Source organism: Protopterus annectens, chromosome 3.part0, assembly GCF_019279795.1.
Source record: "Protopterus annectens isolate FY-2018-M chromosome 3.part0, PAN1.0, whole genome shotgun sequence".
Taxonomy (NCBI): Eukaryota; Metazoa; Chordata; order Ceratodontiformes; family Protopteridae; genus Protopterus; species Protopterus annectens.
This window is the reverse complement of record NC_056731.1, coordinates 834873061-834898280: the sequence shown is the minus strand read 5'-3', so window position 1 is coordinate 834898280 and position 25220 is coordinate 834873061. Positions and strand designations below refer to the sequence as shown.

The 25220-nt window shown below is 39.7% G+C and overlaps 1 protein-coding gene across 2 annotated transcripts in view; it reads right to left on the bottom strand.

Moving 5' to 3' along the window:
- Positions 1-25220, bottom strand: part of LOC122796581 (glutamate decarboxylase 1-like) — a 1347171-nt gene that overhangs the window by 548328 nt on the left and 773623 nt on the right. For both annotated transcript variants that reach the window (XM_044065171.1, XM_044065170.1), the window contains exon 3: positions 7430-7672. In XM_044065171.1, the coding sequence (XP_043921106.1) occupies positions 7430-7672 (243 nt within the window). The remainder of the gene's footprint in view (positions 1-7429; positions 7673-25220) is intronic.

Below are 25220 nucleotides of genomic sequence, written 5' to 3'. Positions count from 1 at the left end.
GGCCTCAAGCAATATCAAACCCAACTTGCCCCCACCCCCCTTCCAGACACATGCTGACATTTTCTTAGGTCTGGAGCAGCAGGGAGATTTGGGATTTGAGGTTGTGGTTGACGTGTTGTTTATTCGGTACTCTGTTTTGGTGGTGCATTTCAATGATTCCGGTAGTCGAGCTTTCAAGCCTCGACAATATAACAGTAAACTTGACATGGTTTACTATTACATGGTCAATGTCTGGAAGCTTACCCTGAACATTTTGGAACAGTGGATACTGAAGGCTAGAATACCAAAGGCAGCAATATCAATGCCCCACTCTGCCCCACTTCCAGATCTATGTTAGCACTTGTTCCTAAGTCCAGAGAGGTAGGATGTTTCGGGATTCAAGGTTGTGGTCAGCATGGTATGTGTTCTGTATCCTGTGTTTTGGTGGTGCATTTCAGTGTTTCCAATAGCCAAGCTTACAAGCCTGAACCACGTAACAGTAAACCATGTGATGGATATTGGTTTACTGTGACAAGACGTGTATCATCACTATTATTTGATTCATTAATTCTGTATCCTACATTAGCTTTACCAACTGCACAGTTTTAGGGTCAGAAGAATGAGAACTCCTATTTTATGAATATTGGTCTCTACTGTACTTTCATACTACTATTATACTTTTATTCTAGAAATGAAGAGCAACTTGCATTAAGAGAAGATAAGAACTATTTTCAGTGAGAAACAGCCCTGTTATCTCTTGCCTTTCAATGCAGCTAAACAATGACTAAGTTTAGTCATTTATTTCTGTAAATCAACACTGATAACCCGTGACTATCCCCAGAAAAGTCTCAGCTTCTGAAGCAGTTACTTATGACCACTGACTAGTGGGTTTAACAGTGTGCAGACATTCTCATTATGGTACCACACTCTGCTCTCTAAAAGTGCTAATGTTTTGGGTGGTCATGGATTTGAATGCTTGGGGTAATTAAAGTGATGGACTCCCCAAAATGGGATATTAGTACAATGATGTAGCTTCTCTTTAGGAATAATTACCTCTGGCTGTGATGTAACACCCTAACTGATCTTGGCAAATCCGATGTAGGGTTAGATCATCATTATCAAGGCGACAGAAGGGGCTGAAAGAGGCCTGTTATATGAACAAAGTCTAAAGGACCAGATGAAAAATACATTCCAAGTCTCAGCTGGCATGCCCAAATTCCCCTAAAAAAGCAATAAATGGTCCCCAAGCTTTGCTCTGTGGCACAGAAGGATAGAACCCTGACTGTGTCCCAGAATACTAGACTTTGATTAGTGGCCCCCACACTGGAAGAGGAGGCAGGAAGGGACAGAAGTGAAGGGGCTTGGCCTGCTCATCGGAGTTGAGGATGGTTATACGCACTCAGAGTGTAAGTTCTCAGTTAAGACTAGGGAGCCCCACCTCCATTGCTTTAGGGTTCCTGGGTGGGGCTACATAATGGCAATATCCCTTAAGGAAGTGAGGTGATGTCCAACAATGAGGATCCATTGCATGCCCACTTTCCTTGCACAGCTGAGTCTGCACAGAAATCTAGGGCTAAAAAAATAAGAAACATTTTCAAATCACCCCTTTTGGCTGCCTTAATGATGGGCCCTCTTGGCTGACTCTCACTCTTACAGACGTAGACATGAACGGGTAACTGTTTGAGAAGGGGTTCATGATCAGCAGGCAGTAGGGGCAAGTAAACAAAAAGAAAAAGAAAGAAAAAGGAAAGACAATGAAAGGCTCCATTTTCAAATATATATATATATATATATAATATATATATTTTATATATATATATATATATATATATATATATATATATATATATAGTTATTACAGCTCACTTTCTCACTGATGTCCCCAATCATTTTCCTACTTATATTCATAGCTTCATGGATTTGTGATTTCAGATATTGTATGATTCACTGATTTATTTTTCAGATTTTATGATTTTTATAGATTTTAGATTTCTAACCCCTTTTTAAATATTGTCCTATTATTTTTATTCCTTCACTTTTAATTCAGCTTTCCCTAATTTGGCCCTACATTTCTTCACTGCATTCCCACTGCAAACTTTGTCACCTTTCATTCTTTTACTCCTTAATTTTACATTAACACTTTCAATGAGCAGCAACTTCATTTCTTCCATTTTTTTTACATCCTTTTGAAACAAATGTTTATCCTTTCCCAATCTGGATCCCCATCTCTCTACTGCGCCTTTATACTTTTTGTATTTAAAACTGATATTGTAAAAAAAAATGCATGTTTTTCCCTTCATTCATATTTTTGTAAAATAGTGATTCAGTAATGCTACCTTAAGTTATGTCTTCACAGCTCTGATTCTAATGATTCATTGTTAAAGAGCTGGAAAGAGATTACAAGTAACAGTAATGAAAGCTATGACTAGCACAGAACCAAAGCAATGCTTGGAAAGCATAAAAAAGGTTAGTACAATTATGCATTAGGTATTCATTGTGCAAGATACACACTTATTCGCTATAAATCATACCTCTGAACCTCTTACCACAATAAATCTGGACAAATCCAAAAATAATGGGGTGGGCAAAGGCTCCAAAACAGGGACAACTTTTAAACATTGCTCTAATAAATGTAGAAAGTCACTAGAATAAAATGTTTTGTGTTATCATGCATTTTAAGAAGAATACAAGGTCTTAAATTCAAACATCCTTCATTATTTAATGACTTCTATCCAGACCGATTTTTCAGGAAACAACAAATTTTATGAGGAACGGACCAAAAATGTGAGGCAAAAATCAAGATATTCTGTGAAAGTCTTCACAGTTGAGAGGTATGCACAAAAATGTTCACTTACTGTACTGAGAATTTGGTACAGTTCTAGACTGGTTTAGCATTCTTACAAGACAGATAATTTTGGAGACGCCTTTAGAGGCAGGTATAATTGGAAAGCACCAGAATTCTTTCTTTATACTCATCTTCATCATGGTTACAGGGAGTTTGGCATGCCATTTTCTTTCCATAGTGCAGTTCAGATTTAGGGCAGCAAGACTCTGTAAATGAATAAATACAATTAGTATAAATGCTAGCTGCTCTACCTTCACTGTGGAGATATGTGACAGTCTCCTGTTGACTTTTACCATAGTGGCCTTAACCCTTTTCTCAGCATGTGCTTGGAAGTAAGGAGCTAAGGTGCTTACCAGTAGCTTCACTTAAGGCTGGCCACAATGAAATGTCTGTTTCCAGCAAAGCAACATTTTGCCACCTGCAGTGGGACTTGCAGAGTCCCTTTGTGATCACTATTTTTGTAAAGGAACTTTTGATATACCAAAAAGAAGCCTGGGCTTTTCTGTGTATGTTTAACACCTGCGGGTATGACAGCAGTCTATCAATGATTTGTCATAATGCAATGTAGGAACAGTTTTAGTATGGTTATGTCACGATGGAAAAGTATCAGCCATGTCAGTTCCAGCAACAGTAGATGCAGTAACATGAAATTCAAGAGTTCTGGTAACACCAGCCAATCAGATGGCATAAAAGAATAAAGCCTATGGGGCACTCATCAATGATGCTCCCTCAGGAGAGATATGGTCCAAAAAAGGGAGTTGCCCTCGAACATGGTCGACGAGCATGGGGCTGGGGAAAGGGAGTATATTCACAATTAGATCAACAGACTGAAATGCTTTCAACAGCTTGTCAGCCAGTTATACAGCAGGCAGGTCATCATTTGTAAGGAGGTGGGACTTGTGGTGCCCTAATCTAAAATCCTTCACCGAGATCAGTGAGAGAACCAGGCAAAGACCTATAGCATTACAGTTCAGTACTTAAGCAACTACTTCTGACTTTCACAATAATGCTTAGAGTCTTCATGAGACACCAGGAATTAGCTTCAGTGGTTACAGGGAGACATTATGGAGCTTTCAGTCTAGGTATCTCAGGCTGCTATAAACCTGGCACGAGCAGTATATTACCATCACCAAGGATGATGTCACAGTATCAGCAAAAAAAAGATTGATTTCAACAAGTGGCTGTCCTACTGGTGTCATTCTAAGGAAATAAAATATTTGTCAGCTTGAGAGGACATGGTCAACAGACCACATTGCTTTGCCAAGGATAGTCTGCACCCTTTCCCCTCTAGATTTTCGAAGACTGACTAAGGCTGTGTCCACCCCATAGTGCCTTTTCTAGGCAATGCCAAATTGACAAACCTATTGCCATTGCAAAATCAACTCAAAAGAACCTCATGGTGTTATTGCTCAATGCCAGGAGCCCAAAGACAAAATTACACTCCCTCCAAGCCCCCCTCATGCTTGAGAATATAGACATCTGTGCAGTTACCAAGACATGCTTTAAAGTGGCAGACAGTATCCTGACAGTGCCTTCCACATCTTTAAACCTGTAGCTGCAAGATTCATAAGAGTACCATCAACCCACCTTACAGACCTATTGTTTCTGGGGAATAGCCGAAGATCTATCCCATTTAATGGAAGACTATGAATATCTTTTGAGGGACTTTTGGGATTTTCTACACAGTTTAACACCAGAAATGTATGGGGAGGGTACTTGTTTCCTAACCATTGATGTGATAGATTTATTTTCATGCATACCAGTTGAAGAGGATATAGAAATGTTCTATACACTGTTGAATGAAAAAAGCCCTTCTTTAAGAGTGGATGTAGACGTATTGGTGGAACTTATGAGAACAGTCCTGGAGAACAATTTCATTTACTTTGAGAGGGAGAACTTCAAACAAATCAAAGGCGTAGCTATGGGGGCAGCATGTGCCCCCATATACGCTAATTTAGTTCTCCTAAAGTGGGAAATTACTTATGTATTTGGTTCTACATATTGGAAATATATCAAGTTATATCATCGCTTTTTGGATGACATATTTGTAATTTGGGATGGGCCCAAGGAAATTCTCACATTCTTTATTGATTATTTGAACTCCACTACTAGTTTTCTGGAGTTAACATACAAATTTGATTACAATAAGATAGACTACCTAGATGTAGGGTTACAGAAAGTTGACGGACATTTGAAATCTACTATCCATCGTAAAGATACATTTAGTAATTCATATCTACCATATAACAGTGCACACCCATGGAAAAGTACAGTTGTGTACACTTACCATAAATGTAGATGTTCGAGTGTATTCACTGTTGCAGTCATTACATTTGGGTTATCTGCTTGCAGGTTGCCCTCAGTCGGCCTGATTAACAAAGTCTTGGGTCCTGCGTCAGTTGCTGTCCCTTCTTCCATGATGTCAGGTCGTCAGGGGTATAAAACATGCAGTCGACGCCATTACACATCTTCATATAGAACCTGGTCATAAAGTGTTTATGTTTGGAATTTTAGAACATGTTTCAATGGACCCTAGGGGAGGAGACTGGGAAAACTGGTTGAGTTGCAGGGAGACACACAGTCAGTTAAAATTAAATTCAACTAACCCCCCCCAGGTCTCAATGACCATACATCCATTAAACCATATTTGGTTAACAAAGCAAAGAAATTATAGTTTGGCTTCAGGTTTTACATGCGTTGTACAATAAGATATGTTTACAAACTACATGAAATGGACAATGTAAAAAGAAATGTGTAACTATAATATGCATTGTTGTAATGAAAAGGGAGGGTCTGTCCTTTTGAATACTTTGGTCTCTTTAAACATTCTGGTTTCTGTAAACCTTGTGTCTTTAAAGAATTGGTGCCTTTTTAGAGGGTAAAGGGTATTTAAATGGAAGCACTATAACTGTTTTTATTACTTGAAAAAGCCTTGCATTTGGGCAGGTTGAAAGCACTTGCATACTATATTTTTATAATAAATTTATCCTTAGCCATCCTCAGTGTGTCTGGACCGTTTGTTTTCAGTTTTGGGTCTAAATTAGTAGTTAACATGAAAAGGAACAAGCTCAGCTGTTGAGAATAATATAATTTCTAACAAATACCAGAGCTGTTTGTAGTGATTCAGATGGGATTGCTGTGAGCACATAATACCTTAGGAGTGTCATCTGAACTGTTCATTTCAGTAGCATGTTGCCCTACAGCATATGCACTAACCAGATAATAGGGGCTTCCTATGACAAAGTTCATTATGATTTTGAGGCCATGTTTGACCACTAGGTATTATGTGGTCATTCACAATTAAATTATTCTGTATCTTTTGCTGTGATACAATTCTTTCAATGATAATGTTCACTGTAAGTGTATGTGTGTGTGTGTGTGTGTGTGTGTGTGTGTGTGTGTGTGTGTGTGTGTGTGTGTGTGTGTGTGTGTGTGTGTGTGTGTGTGTGTGTGTGTGTGTGTGTGTGTGTGTGTGCGTGTGTGTGCGTGTGTGCGTGTGTGTGCGTGTGTGTGTGTGTGTGTGTGTGTGTGTGTGTGTGTGTGTGTGTGTGTGTGTGTGTGTGTGTGTGTCTGCGCACATGCATGTGTGTGTTTTAGTTGAATCGTCTACATAATTACAGAAAACAATTAATTCCTCTCATGGTATATTTACCTCAACATAAATGTTCAAAGAGATTGTATGTCTTGCTCCAGCAAGTTTCCTGAGACATCCATTTAATTTTGATTCACTTGCAAAAGTACCCTTCTCATTAAGTCCTAAATTAATATCTCCATTACTATTTCTACTGTCATCACTTAACATCCTACACAAAGTGACACACTCACCCTCAGAAACCCATCAATTGTCCATAGAAATCTAAGGCATAATTTTGTTTAATATGACAGATATCTATGTCTCACTGCTATCACTAAAGTCACTGTAATACTACTACAAAATCAAGACTCTCTACACATTTATGACACATACTTCTACCCCTTCATAATGTTACATGTTGTTAACTTATGGTTTAGGAAGCTCCTTTAAAATTACCATAATTTAACTTTTAAATCTTGCTTGTATCCAGTTTACAGCTGCTAAAAGTGGGTCAGTTGCATAATCAAAATGCATTTTTTGTGGCACACAGTTAAGAAGTAAAATGAAGTCTCTCGGTTTACTGAGGGTAATTTCTATTGCTTCAGTCATGTTGGCATGCTTTTATGCATCACGTCAGAGATTGATATCATGTCTTCCTTCCTCATTTCCATCTGCACTTTTAGTCTCAGACCATAAAAGACACTCACTCACTCAATTTTTTATAAAACAATGGGGAAGTGTGGGGGGCTATATTCAAATCTGATATACTGCCAGAGCCTGCTCAATCCTCTGTTATCCACTAAAAATGTTGAAGCAGAGCAAAGGAATGTATAAGATAATTGGATTTGAAAATGGTACTTTGTGGGGGTTTGATAATCCATAAAGGAATGAAGTATGTACACATGCTTGGCTAAGCTATTTCTGCCTCTCATCAATATCAGTGTTTCTGATTCAATCATTAAGCAGATAACACATCTTAAGCTGTTTTCTAACTGTAATACTTGTTTAATAAATCACGTGAAATGTATTACCTGTTTTTACCCCATACTTTAATGTATCCCTGCAGTCAACAAGAATTTGCTCCAGAGGTTCTGGCTGATCCGAAAGCTCCAGGCTGAACCCTTCCAGTCCATCAAGAAGCTGATGTGGATGATGAAAATCGAGCACCTTTGTTCTTCTGTCATATGTTCTTCGGATGTGGCTGAGAAGGATGCCCACCACTTCCAGCAGAAACTGTTCTGTATATTCTGCCATATTTGTGTGCGGCAATAAGTCTAGGAAAAGCAAAGTAGCAAAGTCACTAAGGTTGTTGTGGATAAAACCCTTTTGGATACTTTTCAGAATGTTGACCTGCTTGGAATAGAATGCAACGAGATAAACACACAGACACACACACACATATATATACATATACATATATATATATATATATATATATATATATATATATATATATATATATATATATATAAGCTATTTATTTAGGTATCAGTACAGCATGCTTAGGACTCAACTGATACACTATATCTGAACATGCTAACTGATATAGCCTCAGCCATTCATTCAGCTTAATAACTCTGTAAATATTAATAGCTGCTTAAATTTGTGGACTTTTCTGGACAACTCAAAACATCTATCATTTTAGTTTTGAGTAATGTGAGACCAAAGATGGCCACTTATAGTATATTAAACTTCATGAAGTTAGGCTTTGTATCTGCTGATTTCAGGTACAGATATTAAAATTGCTTGAAGTATTTTCACTTTTCCAAGTTAAATTCTCCATGCTACTTCCTTAAAACTGGCATATTCTCAGTGACTTGAATTTGATCAGTGGCATTGCTAACATCACTGTTATAAATAATTGACTTTATAATCTTATTAGCCATTCTTCAATACAACTAAAAAGAAATGAAGTCAGTGTACCTTGGTTAAAACATCTGCTAAGGAATGTTACATTGAACAAAAGACTTAGTGCAAATTTGCAATCTTCAAATGACCACACAACAACACTAGGAAGAAAATGAAAAATGCAATACAATTACAGATGGAAGTAAGCAGTGAATACTTTATTAGACAGGTTCATGATATGACAAATGTCTGCAACATTCAAATGTAGTTATTGTAATTCACCACTAGCATCCTCTGTAGTTCCCCTTTGGCCAGTAACACCTAACTGGTGATCAGAAGTGAAATGAATTCAGGGTCTATGATCATAACCAGCTCAAGAGGTAAAGCTTGGCATTCAAGAGTACATGACAAGCAGGGTTATGATAAAAAAGACTCAGTTCTAATTCTTTGTAGTATTTGGAGCTTAACATTTCAAAATCAGTGTAAAACGTGCAGCACTAGTAAATGATTTAGGTTCATAGGACAATACTAGGCTATTGACCCGGAAGCCCTTATAAGCCTAGCCAAGAACTTCACCCATGTTCCCACAAAGTCAAAACCTATTTTCCCTGTCCAGCAGGGACACAGGTGGGATCCCATGGGTGTATTTTCTGTTTCCCATCCAGTCGTCCAGGTTCCTCTTAAAGTGGGCTAGTGAGGTACTCTGCTTGACATGGAGAGGGAGTCTATTCCAAAGCTGGGAGAGTCGTTGGGACACAAATCTAGCCTGTCAACAAGTTCTATTAATGTCACAGACCAAGTTGAGGTCTTGCGTGCAAGTTGCGTGAGTGGAGTTTTACTTACAGATATGCAGCAACTCCATCAAGGCTGAGTCTGAGATGACCTTGTATGCCAGACACAGCTCACCTGTGAGCAGTCTGTATGACACTGAGTAGCGGGACAGGGCTTTCAGTCTATCTGTATAGGATAGGTGTTTGAGACCCTATATTTTTACCTCTTGTCTCTCCAACTGCTGCATGTGCTTGGCAAGGTACACGCCGAAGAGGGCACTGTACTCGATAATGGGTCTGATAAGGGACGAGTACAGGGATGTTATGACCACCTTGTTCCTGGATGAAATACCCTTACTTATGAGGTGGGCCATGTAGAAAGCCTTCCGTACAACAGAGGCCATGTGGTAGTCAAAAGTCAGGTTGCTATCAACCTGGGTGCCCAAGTCCCTCACAACTGACTGCATGCTTAGTACATTGTTATTAATGTGATAATTAGTGGGATGCATTTCTTGGCATTCAATTTGAGGTCATGCTTCTGGCGCCAGTCATTAGTTTGGGTAAGGACATATTGGAGGATGTTCACATCACTAGGGGACTTTATGACAGTGCCCAGCTTGCAGTCATCTGCAAACTTGTTCAGCCACAGACCACTGGTTTTGGCTTACACCTCAGAAAAGTATATCCCAAACAGGAGAGGCCTCAAGACTGATCCTTGGGGTATGCCGCTTGTTATGGGTCTACTACTAGAGGTGGCTTCCCCTACTTTGACTGGGTAGGTTCTATCAGTGAGCCAGTTAGCTACCCATCTGGTAACACATGGGTTGATGCCTAGCTGGGAGAGTTTATCTATTATGCTCAAGTGGGGAATAGTGTCAAAGCCTTTGGCTAGGTCAAGGTAGGCAGTGTGCATCATCTTCCGCTCATCCATGGCTTTGGTGATTGTTTCAAAGAAGGCGACCAACTTTAACAGGCATGCAAGGGAGCCCGCAGGATTTTTTGCAGGGGGGTGCAAACCCAGAGCCCCACCCACAAAGCCCCTCCATCCACATAGCCCCAACCCCCTCCACCCACATAGCCCCTCCCCCTCCACTCATGCAGCCCTTCCCCCACGCAGCCATTACAGGGTCCCATTACTTGGCTATTTCTCCCCAGTTGCCATAAACACTGTCAAAATTCTTAGTGTGCATACTGTTTTATGCTTTACTTCTACAATGATTACAGATATCTGGATTTAATTAGGTATCCGTGATAAGTTGTTTTACATACCCCATGTACATTGCAAATAACTCAAGGGAACTTTCAGCTGGCAGCCCTTTTGAATTCTGATCAAGAAGGCTTGGCTGTTCAGTTCTCTATACTGGAATAATTTCTCATTCATTGCTAATAATCATTTTATTTACTTGGGTACTAACAGAGTTTTACTTTTTACCTACCATAAAGACAAGATATTTGTTTTACCTCAAAATACGTCCCCTTGTTTTATTTATTTATTTGTAAGTGACTTAGAAACAACTACTGGGGAATAGTGTTCATTAGCTCAGTATTTTTCATGTAGGACACTAAATTGAGTCCCATGAGCCTGTTCAGATTATACAGATTTAAACAGATTAGTTTATAACACTAGTGTTCTTTGGCTTCCAAGATTAGCTCTCAGTAACACAAGTTGCTGTTAAAATAAAAGCTGGCATTCTGTGCTCTGAATGCACGACACGTTATAGCTGTATTTAACTTAAACTGTGTGCATTCCCTAAATTATGTATATCTTTTAATTAATGCTTAATCAAGCATTTATTCATAATCCCAACATTGACATAGTTGCAAATCATCACTTCATCTTTTTATAGATAATTCCAATAGCCCTAATATATGCACATTATTAATTATTTTTTCAAGATTAGTTTTACTGAGTGGGCAAGGGAAATTCTGGGTGTTTTCTGATTTTGTGTGGTTGACTCTTAGTTATATGAAACTGGGTCTGCATTATCACTGATGTGAACAACTTCATTATATGCTTAACTAAAAGCTTTAGACCTTTTTTCTTGACACAGCCATTACAGTATCCTTCCTGTTACTGTGATAATCAAGAGTAGCCATGCATAAGAAGTGTACATATTACATATGATTATGCACGATTATAATATATAGAGATTGCATTAATTATAATATAAAATAATTTAATTATATCCCTTCTATAATACAGCACCACTTGTTAGACTGTGTTTTAAATTTATAGTTTTGAATGTTTTTCCAGCAAGCAATGAAACAAAACATATGAACCAATAATGACAAACTGCCCAATTCAAAACATTTCAACCATAAAAGGCCACTTAAACTTTTGTCATTACAAGCCATCAATGTCAGTCAGTATGCACAATCTCTGCAGAAGTAAAAGTCATCTGAATAATTCCACATTATACAGATCTGAAACTAATGAAGAGGTTGTTGCTAGAAAACAACTTTATATTTCAGCATTTCATCAACAAATTCAGTTCCTGCTGCCCTTGAAGAATACATTGCCTATGTTACATTAAAAATGGTAAGCTGGTATATTTGCAATGCAGAATGGGTGGTAAGCTGAAAAACAAGTTCATAGTTATTAGGCATCTCATCCAGAGGACATAGCCAGGACTGCAGTACTCCACCCGCTTAAAATACAAATATACATGCTGTGGGAGTAGAACCTATAGCCCTCTACATCAAGATGCAACTATGCTACCTGCTGTACTACTAACACTGCTTTAAAATTCTATACCACAATAATGATACCATTTGCTAAACAAAACAGCTGCACATTTTAAGCAGACTTAGCATAAGCAGCAGTAAACTTCTCTTCCCTTGAAGCTCACAATTCCTTGAAAATACACTTGAAAATAAATTCCACCTGCTAACTCTAAATAGGCATTTCACTTTATCTCGCACACCTCAACCTCTGCAAGAAATCTGGACAAAGCCCAACATAAATAGGGACAGATTATAAATATTGCTCTCATGAATTTAGAACATTGCTAGAATAACAGGATTTATGTTAGTATGGATTTTATATGATGGACAAAAGGAAGGTTGGTATATTGTGTGTGCAAGAGACCAGATGGAAGGGGAGTAAGGCTAGGTGTATTGGAGGTGGACTCAAATTGTTTTATCATGGTGTGGATGGGAGGAGAAATGGTGTAGGAGTTATCCTGAAGGAACAGTATGCTAAGAGTGTTTTGGAGTTGAAAAGAGTGTCGGACAGAGTGATGTTTATGAAGCTGGAAATTGATGGTGTAATGGTGAATGTTGTTAGTGCATATGCTCCACAAGTTGGGTGTGCGATGGATGAGAAAGAAACATTTTGGAGTGAGTTGGATGAAGTGGTGATGACTGTACCCAAGGGTGAGAGAGTGGTGACTGGGGCAGATTTCAATGGGCATGCTGGTGAAGGGAACAGAGGAGTGGATGACGAAGTGATGGGTAGGTATGGTGTTAAACAAAGGAATGCAGAAGGTCAGATGGTACTGGATTTTGCAAAAAGGATGGACATAGCTGTGGTGAATATGTATTTTAACAAGAGGGAGGAGCACAGGGTGACATACAAGAATGGAGGAAGATGCACACAGGTGGAGTATATCTTATGTAGGAGGGCCAGTTTGAAGGAGATTGGAGACTGTAAAGTGGTGACCGGGGAAAGTGTAGTTAGGCAGCATAGGATGGTGGTTTGTAGGATGACGTTGGTGATCAAGAAGAGGAGAAGGAGTGTGAGGGCAGCACCAATGATCAAATGGTGGACATTGAAAAAGGGTAATTGTGAGGTGGAGTTCAGGGATGAGTTAAGACAGGCACTGGGTGGCAGTGAAGAGTTACCAAATAGCTGGGTAACTACAGCAGAGCTAGTAAGGGAGATGGCTAGAAAGTTGCTTGGTATGACATCTGGACAGAGGAAGGATGATAAGGAGACCTGGTGGTGGAATGAGGAAGTACAGGAGAGTATACAGAGAAAGAGGTTTGCAAAGAAGAAGTGGGATTGTCAGAGAGATGAAGAAAGTATTCAGGAGTATAAGGAGATAAGGTGCATGGCAAAGAGAGAGGTGGCGAAGGCTAAGGATAAGGCGTATGAAGAGTTGTATGAAAGGCTGGACACTAAGGAGGGAGAAAAGGACCTTTACCGATTGGCTAGACAGAGGGACCGAGCTAGGAAAGATGTGCAGCAGGTAAAGGTGATAAAGGATAATGAGGGAAACATGCTCACAAGTGAGGACAGTGTGTTGAGGAGATGGAAAGAGTACTTTGAGGGGTTGATGAATGAAGAGAAATGAGAGGGAGAGAAGGTTGGATGATGTGTGGATAGTGAATCATGAAGTACAATGGATTAGCAAGGAGGAAGTAAGGATAGCTATGAAGAGGATGAAGAATGGAAAGGCTGTTGGTCCAGATGACATACCTGTGGATGCATGGAGGTGTTTAGGTGAAATAGCAGTGGAGTTTTTAACTAGATTGTTTAATGAAATCTTGGAAAGTGAGAGGATGCCTGAGGAATAGAGAAAGTGTTTTGGTACCAATTTTTAAGAATAAGGGTGATCTGCAGATCTGTAGTAACTACAGAGGGATTAAATTGATCAGTCACAGCATGAAGTTATGGGAAAGAGTAGTGGAAGCTAGGTTAAGAAGGGACATGATGATTAGTGATCAGCAGTATGGTTTCATGCCGGGAAAAAGCACTACAGATGCGATGTTTGCTCTGAGAGTGTTGATGGAGAAGTACAGAGAAGGTCAGAAGGAGTTGCATTGTGTTTTTGTAGACTTAGAGAAAGCATATGACAGGGTGCCTAGATAGGAGTTGTGGTATTGTATGAGGAAGTTAGGAGTGTCAGAGAAGTATGTAAGAGTGGTACAAAATATGTACGAGGGTAGTGTGACAGCGGTGAGGTCTGCGGTGGGAGTGACAGATGCGTTTAAGGTGGAGGTGGGGTTACATCAAGGATCAGCTCTGTGCCCTTTCTTATTTGCAATGGTGATGGACAGATTGACAGATGAGATCAGACAGGAGTCCCCGTGGACTATGATGTTTGCAGATAACATTGTGATCTGTAGTGAGATTAGGGAACAGGTGGAGGAGACCCTGGAGAGATGGAGATATGCTCCAGAGAGAAGAGGAATGAAGGTCAGCAGGACTAAGACAGAATATATGTGTGTGAATGAGAGGGAGGATAGAGGAATGGTGAGGATGCAAGGAGTAGAGGTGATGAAGGTGGATGACTTTAAATACTTCGGATCAATAGTTCAGAGTAACGGTGAGTGTGGAAGAGAGGTGAAGAAGAGAGTACAGGCAGGATGGAGTGGGTGGAGAAGAGTGTCAGGAGTGATTTGTGACAGACGAGTACCAGTAAGAGTGAAAGGGAAGGTCTACAAGAGGGTAGTGAGACCAGCTATGTTATATGGGTTGGAGACAGTGGCACTGACAAAAAGGCAGGAGTTTGAGCTGGATGTGGCAGAGTTAAAGATGTTAAGATTTGCACTGGGTGTAAGGAGGGTGGATAGGATTAGGAATAAGTATATTAGATGGTCAGCCCAGGTTGGAAGGTTTGGAGACAAAGCCAGAGAGGCAAGATTACGTTGGTTTGGACATGTGCTGAAGAGTGATGCTGAGTATATTGGGAAAAAGATGCTAAGGATGAAGCTACCAGGTAACAGGAAAAGAGGAAGGCCTAAGATAAGGTTTATGGATGTGGTGAGAGAGGACATGCAGGTGGTTGGTGTGACAGAGCAAGATGAAGAGGACAGGAAGAAATGAAAACAGATGATCCGATGTGGCGACCAAAAGAAGATGATGATGATAGTATGCATTTTTCTATAGGATATGACATCTAAACTCAAATGTAGTGACAATTATTTAGCAACTTCAATCCTTATTAGGAAGAATATGGGGAAAAAAATCTGGACACTCTGCAAAAACCTGGACAGCTGAGGGGTATGCTACCTCCTTCTTATACAGACAATATTTGTTTATCCAAAAAAAGACCTGCTGCCTGACACAACTATCTACTTGTTTCATGGAGAAGACATGATAAAAGTAAAAAATGAACAGCAAACAAGAAACAAGCTCAAGATAAATCGCTTAAAGGATTCCTGCACAAGTTATGGACCACACATGATAGACTGGCATTCTGTTTAGTTTACTGGTAAGCCTGCAAAGATGACTGCAAGTCTCTAACAAAAGATGACTGCAAGTCTCCAACAAATGTAATGAGCTTCTGAAAATATTGTAATCCTGTCCTTTTATTACAAATACTGTCATATGCATTTCAATACCCAAGGCTTATACATTATCTAGTTATGTAAATATTCTTGGCATGGCAACAACGAAAAGGCTTTCAATGCTGGTAATTCTTTAACAGTATGCTTATTAAAGCTTACTTGCATCTTACAATCTCAGACAAGCTTACCTGATGGTCATTAAATCATTGCTACTTAAACAGAACAACAGGGCACTGTGACCGCATGCATTTCCTGAATAATAAGAAGCATAAATCAACAGTATAAAAATATATGACAGAAAACCAGAACATTCTGCAAAATCAAGGACAGATGAAAAGCCATGGTCGTACTTGTGGTCTACCTTGGATGGGGGAATACTCTGCACACTTACACTGCATAACTGCTCCTTGCCTTCATTGGACACATCCAGAGCCACTATAATGGGGAGTGGGGTGCAACAAGTATGTCACAATTTGAAATGTCTCTGGCTGACAGTGATGGCTCTGACACTCACACCTTTCAACTTCAGAGCAAGAAATCTGGACAAAGCCATACATACAACTAGAAGTGGGACACAGGTCCAAAAATAAGGACAATTTTTAAATATTGCTCTTATTAACTTAGATAATAGAACAGTAGTAGGTCTTACATTAGTATGAATTTTCTGAAGGGTATGAAATCTAAAACTCAAATTTCTGCCATTATTTTCTAACTTCAGTCTTTAATGACTTGCCACTAATTTGCCAGAAAACCACAATTTTATGAAAAACAGACCAAAAATGTGATGCAAAAATATAAAGTTGCCACACAATACAACTGGGAACCTGTCAAAAAAGGGGCACCTTTTTAATATTAACACTGTTAACTTGAGCAGCTAACAAAATAAGAGTATTTACATGCATTTCTGAAATAAAAGTAATAACTCTGATCATTACAGTTATATATAATTGTAAACCCTCCACGTTTTCTTCCAAAACTGCCATTTTGAGGAGGGATTCTTAGAGGAGAGCAACATTTTGAGCCATAATTGGGGACAATGGAGAGGTTTGGATATTTCGAATTCTACAAAGCGATTTGCACATACCTCTCAACCTCTTAATGCAGGAAATCTGAACAAGGCCAAATATATTTGGGAAACATACAAACACTACTGAAAATTGCTCTTGTATAAACTTAATACAGTTGATAGAATAACAGGTCTTGCATTAACAAGCATTTTTCTGAAGGTTATGACGTCTGAAACTCGGTGTCTGTCATTTAGTGACTTCATTCCTAAATGATTTGCTAGAAAACCACAAATTTTATGAGGAACAAACCAAAAATAAGAAGCAAATATCTATTCATTCTGCAAAAATATGGACAACTGAGAGGTATAGTTCAACCGGGGCTGTTTGAGTTTGCTACCCTTCCCCCCCTCACAAAATCATGGTTGAATGGAGCCTCCCCCCTGCAGCCATTCCAATGTCCCATTCCTTGGTTATTTTACACCATTTACCATAAACACTGTAATGTGCATACTGCTTTACTTCTGCGAAGATTTAGATTTCATTTGAAAGTTTTATTTTGCATTTTACAGCACAAACCCTAATAGATATCTGTTAAACAAAGCAATGCAATCTCACAATGAAAATAGACTTAGCATTAAAACTTCTCTGACCTTGAAACTCACATGCATTGAAACAGCACTGAAACCCACATTCAGAGAAAATACATTTTGCCAGTGGCAGATAAAGATTAACTCTGGGCTGTTTTCAAAATCATAGGCCCCTTGAACGTGAAACATACACATGCTCTTTGATACACCTTCCTGGCTGTATTACATTATATTCCTTGTACAATACAGTACAGTTGCTAGAGGGCATTTTAAATTTATTGTTTTGAACATTTTTCCAGTAAACAATGAAACAAAATGCATACACCAATGACAAAACTGCCCAATTCAGAACATTTCCATCATAAAAAGTCTACTCAACCTTCTATAGTCCACCAGTATCAGTAAATATGCACAATCTCTGAAGTAGTAAAATCCACATTAAAGAAATCTGTAACTAATAAAGAGGTTGCTGCTAGCAAACAACTTTATATGTCATTGTTTCATCTACAATAAAGTGCCTGTTGACCTTGAAGAATAAATTGCCTCTGTTGCATGCATTAAAAAAAATGATAAGCTAGTAATACCGCAATAGGGAATGGATAGCAAACTAACAGGTTCATAGTTACTAGGTATCTTTGCCAAAAAGGACTGCAGCATCCACCCCCTTTACAACACAGTACAGTATCAGCAATGCATCTACCTACTGTGGGAGTAGAACCCACAGCCTTCAGCATCAAAAGCAAGTGCACTACCTGTTGTGATACTAACAATGCAAGCAGACTAAGCATAAGCAGCACTAAACTTTTGTTCCCCTGCAGCTCTCAGATCCTTGTAAAATCTACTCAACACTCTGTATCTCTGAACTTTACAGCACAAGAAATCTGGAAAAAGCCAACATTTATTGGGGGGGGGGCAAAAGGCCAAAAACCAGGGACACATTTTAAACATTGCTTGTATAATGTTGGAAAGTTGCTAGAATAAAATGCTGTGTTACCACCATACATTTCACTGCCATGTCTTGAACCCAGGGGACCCTATGCAAAACAGTCAGAGCAACATACCACTATGCCATATCAGCTGTTTTGTGAAAGAGGAAGACGGAAACTTAAATGGCTACCATTTAGTGAATTCAGTTCTCACCATAGCACAGCTGTCAACCTCTTAGCACAAAACACCTGAACAAAGCCAATAATGGGTGAATACAGCCCCCAAACATTCAGTGAATTCAGTTCTCACCATAGCTCTCAACCTCTTAGCAACCTCTTAGCAAAAAACACCCGGACAAAGCCAGTAATGGGGGAATATAGCCTCCAAACATATTCAGTTCTTACCATAGCTCTCAACCTTAGCACAAAACCTGGATGAAGCCAATAATGGGGGAATACAGTCCCAAAAATAGGAACAAATTTCAAATATTCATCTTATACACTTAGAAAATTGCTAGAATAAAAGCATTTGTGTTGCCATGCACTTTCTGAAGAATATGAAGACTGATATTCAAATGCGTGTCATTTTTAACATTTGTTAACCAGGAAAGTCTGACTTGGAACAAAAGCTAATTTTTAGCAGAGGCCCAGGGAGAAACACTCCAGACAGACATGTCTTTGTAAGATGGGAGGAAACAAAAACAGGGAGGGCATACAGACTGCACACAGAAGGTAAGGCACCCCAGCCAAGAATCAAACCAGAGAACATGTAGCTGTCAGGCAACAATGCTACCGCTGCATCAATGCACTACTGGGTTTGCAAGGACACAAAAATACAGAAACCACAGATTTTATGAGGAACAGAACAAGTATGAGGGAAAAATCAGCAACATTTTTACAAATGGTGGTGGGTAAGGAATTCAGGCTCTTGCCACCTGGGCCCAAGGTACAGGGTTTAAGCCTTATTCTCTACCCACCACCATGTAGCACCTTGGGCATTTCACACAAACACACACACACACACACACACACACACACACACACACACACTCCTACCTTACTCACTCTGACAAGCGTCCTATCTGTTATCTTCAGTGAAGTCTTCCTCGCAGGTAAAGTAAATCCATTGCAAACCTGAAACCGCCTGTTTCAGTTCCAGCTCGCAAACTGTGCACCGCGCGATGACGTCAGCATCTGCGCCTGGACTTGAAGGGCGTTCTTAAAGAAGAACGCCCAAAAAACTTTTTTGTAATTTTAAATTAAAAGATTAACTAGTCAGCAGCTTCCAGGGGGGGGCAAGTGCACCCCATTGCACCTGCCTGCGGGCACCCTTGCAGGCATGATCTCCCTTTGACAAAGGCTAGTTAGTCTGATGGGCCTATAATTGCCGAGGTCGGCGGACGCTCCACCTTTGTGTAGAAGGATGACAGTGGCTGTCCTCCATTCTGCTGGGACGAAAATGGCGCACAGGCTTTGGTTGAATAGGGGTGCTCAGTGGTGCTGTCAACTCTTGCCTGAGTTCATGTAGGACACAGCCAGGGATGTTGTTGGGTTGCATAGAGGCTGTATTTTTTTGCCTTTGAGAGGGCATTAATGACTTGCTCCCTGGTGATGAGGGGAGGGGAACAGGTGCTGGGCATGTCCGGGTTTACTGATGGGGGGGCAGGGGGGTGAAGTTTTCACTGAACTTGTCTGCCAGCGGGTTGGCTATATTTATGGCATTTGTGTATGTGGTATTCTTGACCACCAATTCAGAGCAGATTTGAGTGTTACCTTTGAGATTGCAGATGTATGTGAAGAAGGCCTTGTGATTGTCCTTAGTGGATGTGGCCAATTTGGACTCAAAGTTAGCCTTAGATTATTTCACCAGTGACCTGATTTGATTATTCACACAAAGGAGAGACTGTTTCCAACTTGGAACCTTCTCCTTCTTGGTCCTGGACAGCAATTTGTTTCCATTCATTATAGAGTCTGTTTATTGTTGCTGTCCACCAGACAGGTTTACTCTTCCTTGAGGAAGATGATTTGGTCCTGTCAGGTATTGCTGAGGCATGCAGCTATATAGGTGCTCATACAGTTTTTGGGTGTAGGCCTGGACATTAGTGCTAGTTCCACCTGAAGGGATGGTGGTTGTGAAGCTGCTTATACCTTCTCTCAGGAGGTTGTAGTCAGCTTTGGAAATATTTTTTTGTTCAACCCCGGCGAGAGGGTGTCAGGGGAGATAATGACTTCAAAAGTGATTGCTTTATGGTCGGAACTTACCAAGGAGGATGACACTGCAGGGGTGCTACAGTGGCTACTCAGGTTGGTTGTTACCAGGTCCAGGATATTTTTACTTCTTGTGGGGGTGTTGACCAGCTGATCCAATGCATTGGCATTGACAAAATCAAGGAATCTCTGGGCGTTCGTGTTTGAGCTAGAATAGGTCTTCCACTCTATGGTTGGCTAGTTAAATTCACTCAGGATCAGGGTAGAGGGTTTAATCTTGATGGATTCAAGTAACTCCAGATAGGTGGAGTGGGCCTCCTGAGTCATGGTTGGGGGGTCTGTAGCTAGCTATGATCTAAATAGGTGTTTTATCAACAGTTAACTGGAGTCTCTCCAGTGCGTCATACTGTTTGACCAGCCTGGAGGTGTGTAAGTCTTTGATAAATATTGAAATTCCACCTCCTTTAGCTTTGTAGCCCTCCATTTGGGGTCTAAGATTATCGTAGGACAAGTAACCTGGTAAGGTTGGGGTGCTCTCCGCAGCTTTGAACCAGGTTCAGTGACTGCACAAATGTCAGTATCTTCCAGGGCGAGGAATGTTTGCAATGAGTGCAATTTCATGTTAAGACTCCTAGTGTTTAGCAGCATGACCTTCAAATTGCATTTAGAAGAATTTTTCATGTTGGTAATTTTGTCCTCATGACTTTGCCTAAAAAAGACACTATGGGGGAGGCAAGACCCTTTGCCGGTATCCTGAAGCCCAGGGGAGACAGATGAAGGCCATCTCTGGCAAAGCATCATGGTCTATCAATCATGTCCTCCCAAGCTGTCAGGTACTGGATCCCCTTGGAATGACACCAGAAACTTAGCCAATTGTTAAAGTCAATCATTTTCTGTTTATATTGAGGCATCATTCTGGGTGACAGTAGGACGCTGCTTAAGGTTTTGAAATCTGTAACACACACACTTAGCAATGCCACAAAGAGACCAGCCACCATATATCAGCAATGGGAAGCAAAAGAAACAGAAAGAGCTTTAAAATATGTTAAATGCTTAATTCAACCAAGTGTTTAATGTGTTTAGAGAAGGATCACTTCTTAAATGTACTTCTTATTCAAGCAAAATTTGGATTAGTGGATGGAGAACTGTAAATATACTCCTCGTCTGGCACCTTTGTCTCTATAAGTGACAGGAAGCTTGTAAATGATTGACCACCCTTGCCTGAGTATATATGCCCCCCCAAAACCCTTGAGAACTAAAACCTATCATATTTTGTTGTGAAGCGTGGATAGGCTTGAACAAGCCCCTTGGGTCAATAGCCTAGTATTTTAGTATGATACTATACTATAACATGTACTTGAGGAACTAAGTATCACCAAAGCGTCTTTACAGTTTAAGATTTCAACTACCTCCTCAATAAACTGCAGCACCTGTACCTCCAAAGTCAGGTATGCCCAAGGATTCTTAGTCTTAGTAAATAAAAACTCTCTGGCACAGATTGCTAACAAACCAACTAAAGGGCAGATGTTGATCTGATTCTAATAAATGTAGCTACTCTATGTCCCATTCTATTGTATCTATATCCCTGCTTAAGTCTGACCATAAACTTGTGACCTACTCTTTCAAAACCTCTAAAACACCTGCTGAATTCAAGAATTTCAAATGGACAGACTTTCTCAAATTATAATGAGTTATCAGACTTCATCTGTAACATCACCAGAACTGATGCTGACACACCTGCGATTAGGAGTTCTATTCCTACACAGATAAGTGCGAAGACCTGGCCATCCTTAGCACAGCCACATATAATGGAAAGTTCATGAAAAAACACCATGGTGATCCAGCAACATAAATAAACTCTATAACAAGAACAAAAAATAAATAAATAAATTGTGCAACAGATCTAAAACTCTTCATGATGATGAGTGCATCAAGAATATCAGCAAGGAACTATCAGGGCTAGTACGACAAATCATGAACTAATATTAGCATCTGAAGCCAAAGATAATTATAAGTGCTACTTTAGGAAAATAAGAAACAATACCCAGTAGTTTTTATAGTCAGACAAAATGGCATCACCCACTAAAATACAGTACCAGTAGACATATAGCAAGCATACTAGCAGACTACTTTAGTGCAAACTTTGCCCCTAAAGCAACTATTCTACAAATTTCCAAATCCCTTACACAGCCTAATATTACAGGCAAACACATACTTAAGGTGCTCTCTAAAACCAAAAATACTACTTTCATAGAACCTGATAATATATCTCAATGCCTAATAAATATTGCCAAATATGTCTTTGTGGGGAACCTCCATAAATGCTTAAACATGAGTTTAGCTAAAGGATTTGTCCTTGAAATATGGTGAACTGCAGTGGTGATGCCCTATATATGTGCAGTCCTACCACTGAAATGACAGTTCCGTTAGCTTGACAGGTCTATGTCACAAAGCCACGGAGTACACCATATCTGACCTCATAAATTATGATATCAAAAACTTTATTAGGCTAAAGTGACATCAAGTTGTCTTTATCAATCACAGATCCTGTCCACTCAAAGTAGCTAACTTCTTTGAGAAAGTAACATAGGCGACAGACAGTGGTTATTTTGTTTACACACTTTATTCGGACGTGGCCAAAGTATTCAAGTGGATCCTACATGGTGAGATGGATTGCCAACTGGTTGAACTACAGAACCTACACAGTTAAGGTGAGAGGTGTCTCCACAGAAAAAACAAAGATAACTAGTCATATGCCCTAGGGCTCAGTAATAGTACCCCTCCTTTTTGACATCTGCTTCTCTGATCTTCAGACCAGGAAATAGGACTGATGGCTAACTAAGTTTGCAGATGATGAAAAACTGTGCATTATTATCAGATCTTTCTCTGATAGTCAGTCATTATAGAAGAACCTACCCCTCACTACTTGGTAAACAACCCCCTTCCATAACTTACATTACAACCAAACCTTATATTACAACCAAACCCTACATTACAATCAAACCTCCACTCCTGAGTGATAATGTCATCAGGGATCTTGGAATCTGAAATGACAGTTCCCTCCCTATCGAGCATTATGCTCAAATCATAGTCAGAAAATCCTTCTGTTTAGCATAACTAATACCTATAGGCATATCAACCAAGTCACAATATATTATTATCTCTCTTTATGCAGCTCTAATCAGACCAATTATTGAGTATAATGCCCTCTTTTGGATGTACCTTCCTAGATGTACTGAGCAAATGGAAAGGGCCAACCGTTCCTAACCAAGAAGATCATTGCCCGAAACTCTTTGAGCTATGGCAAAAGGTCTAAGGTGCTAACTCTTTACTCAGTTTCTTATAAGGCTCTTGTAAGGGGATATAGACCTTGCAATCCATGTCATTAGGGACCCTATCCACCTTATCCCCTGCATCCATGCAAGTCAAGTAGCTCCACTAATACCATACATATAGATTTAAACCTCTACCAGCACATAAAATGCTCTGGAGAGACCAATTTATGACCCAGTGCCTACCCAATCTGTGGAACAAACTTTACCTGTAAAAGTAACGAATGTCCTCTCCAGCTGCGGAACAAGCTTCCCATGTAAATTAAGCAACATGGCACCCTAACATCCTTCAAATTAACCCTGGATAATTGGATAGATACACAAACATTTACTCTGGGCCTGACCTGTTTTGCCTCTAGAGAAGGGGGAGGGGTACAGCACGACAATGGATATTGGCATGGCATAAATGGTCTAGTGACTGAATTACCTTGTATTTCCTGTGATATTATGATCCTATGATCTGGCACTGGCTGACCCATACGAGAAGAGGGAGGTAGTGTGATTCACTGCATCACTGACTCCAGCAGCAATGCTGAGGAAATGCTGGTATTAGGTATTGCATCAGTGTGGCTTGTTCCTCATTAGAGCCAGTACAGAGGCAGAAAGGTACCTTTCTAGATAGCAGTTAAAATGACAGCCATTACAGGGAGGGAGTTAGGCTGGGAGGGAAGGAAACAATCACATGAATAAAGGCCTGCTGACTTCTGATTCCTCCCTCTGAAGGGCAGTGAATGGACTGAATGGCTTGTGCTCCTAAAGCAAAAAGGACCTATAGGGCTATTGCCTTGGCAAAGAAATGACTGGATGGGCTTTTGTCCTTGAGGAGGAATAAATAGGTTGATAGAAGACTGGCAAAGAAGGCCAGAAGGTTGGAAATAAGGATAAAAGGAAAATGATAAAATGCAATAAAACAAAATAAAGTTATTGGCATGTATTTTTTTTCAATCTTTTTGATGATTTTTTATAGTGTTGTTAGTGCAGAGGTATTGCATTATGTGTGAGTGTAGGAAATTAAGGAGGAAAACAATCATAAGAAAAAAGCAAGACAGAAAATAGGGGGAGGAATAAAATACTTCTAAAGAGGACTGCAGCAACAAGGTAGGTGTCCCAAGGCAGAAAAAGAACCACCTTAGTTGCAGCAGACCCTGAGCTATAATATAAAGGGAGGAACTATATAAATAAAGTGTGTGTTTTGATACTCATTGCTGACTTGCGCTGTTAACTAAATGTAGCTATATGACAGGAGGAAGAAAAGAAAACAGCGTTATTAGTCGTAAGCAACAAATAAGAGCAAGTGCAGAAATTAACTGACTGCTATTTACTCTGCTTTACTTTGCCTTGCACCTGGATTGTATGAGTTCTTTGATCAGAAATCAAACGAAGTACTGCTGCTTGGATCCTTGCACTGGAAAAAGTATTTTAAGTCTAACACTAAGTATGAATATAATCCAAATTAAAACTTACATGTAAACAAAAATTACACCAAAGCAAAGGCATGACTGAAAATATTTTTGTCTGTGTGCTTTATTCTGTTTTAAGTTACAGTTATCAGCACCTAAGTCAAGCTGAACTTGAACCTGAACATTTTATATTTGCAGCTGTGCTACAATACGGCTATAACAGTACAAATAAATGTCAAGGCATGTCATCAGACTATACACAGTTTTAATTTACCCTCACAGGTGCTTCTGTCTAAATACAAGGCAAATTATGTTACACTGAGTCAGTGAAACATTCAAATAAGGTATTACAAGACAAACACAGTTTGTACATTTTATAGGCATCACTACCTTATGAGGACTTATTTCTGCAATCCTGTTGAACAGCAAGACATTGTGGTTTTATGCTTCATTAAGCCTCTTTTAAATGACTTGTTCCTGTAAACTAGTTTTGTTAATTTTATTGGCATA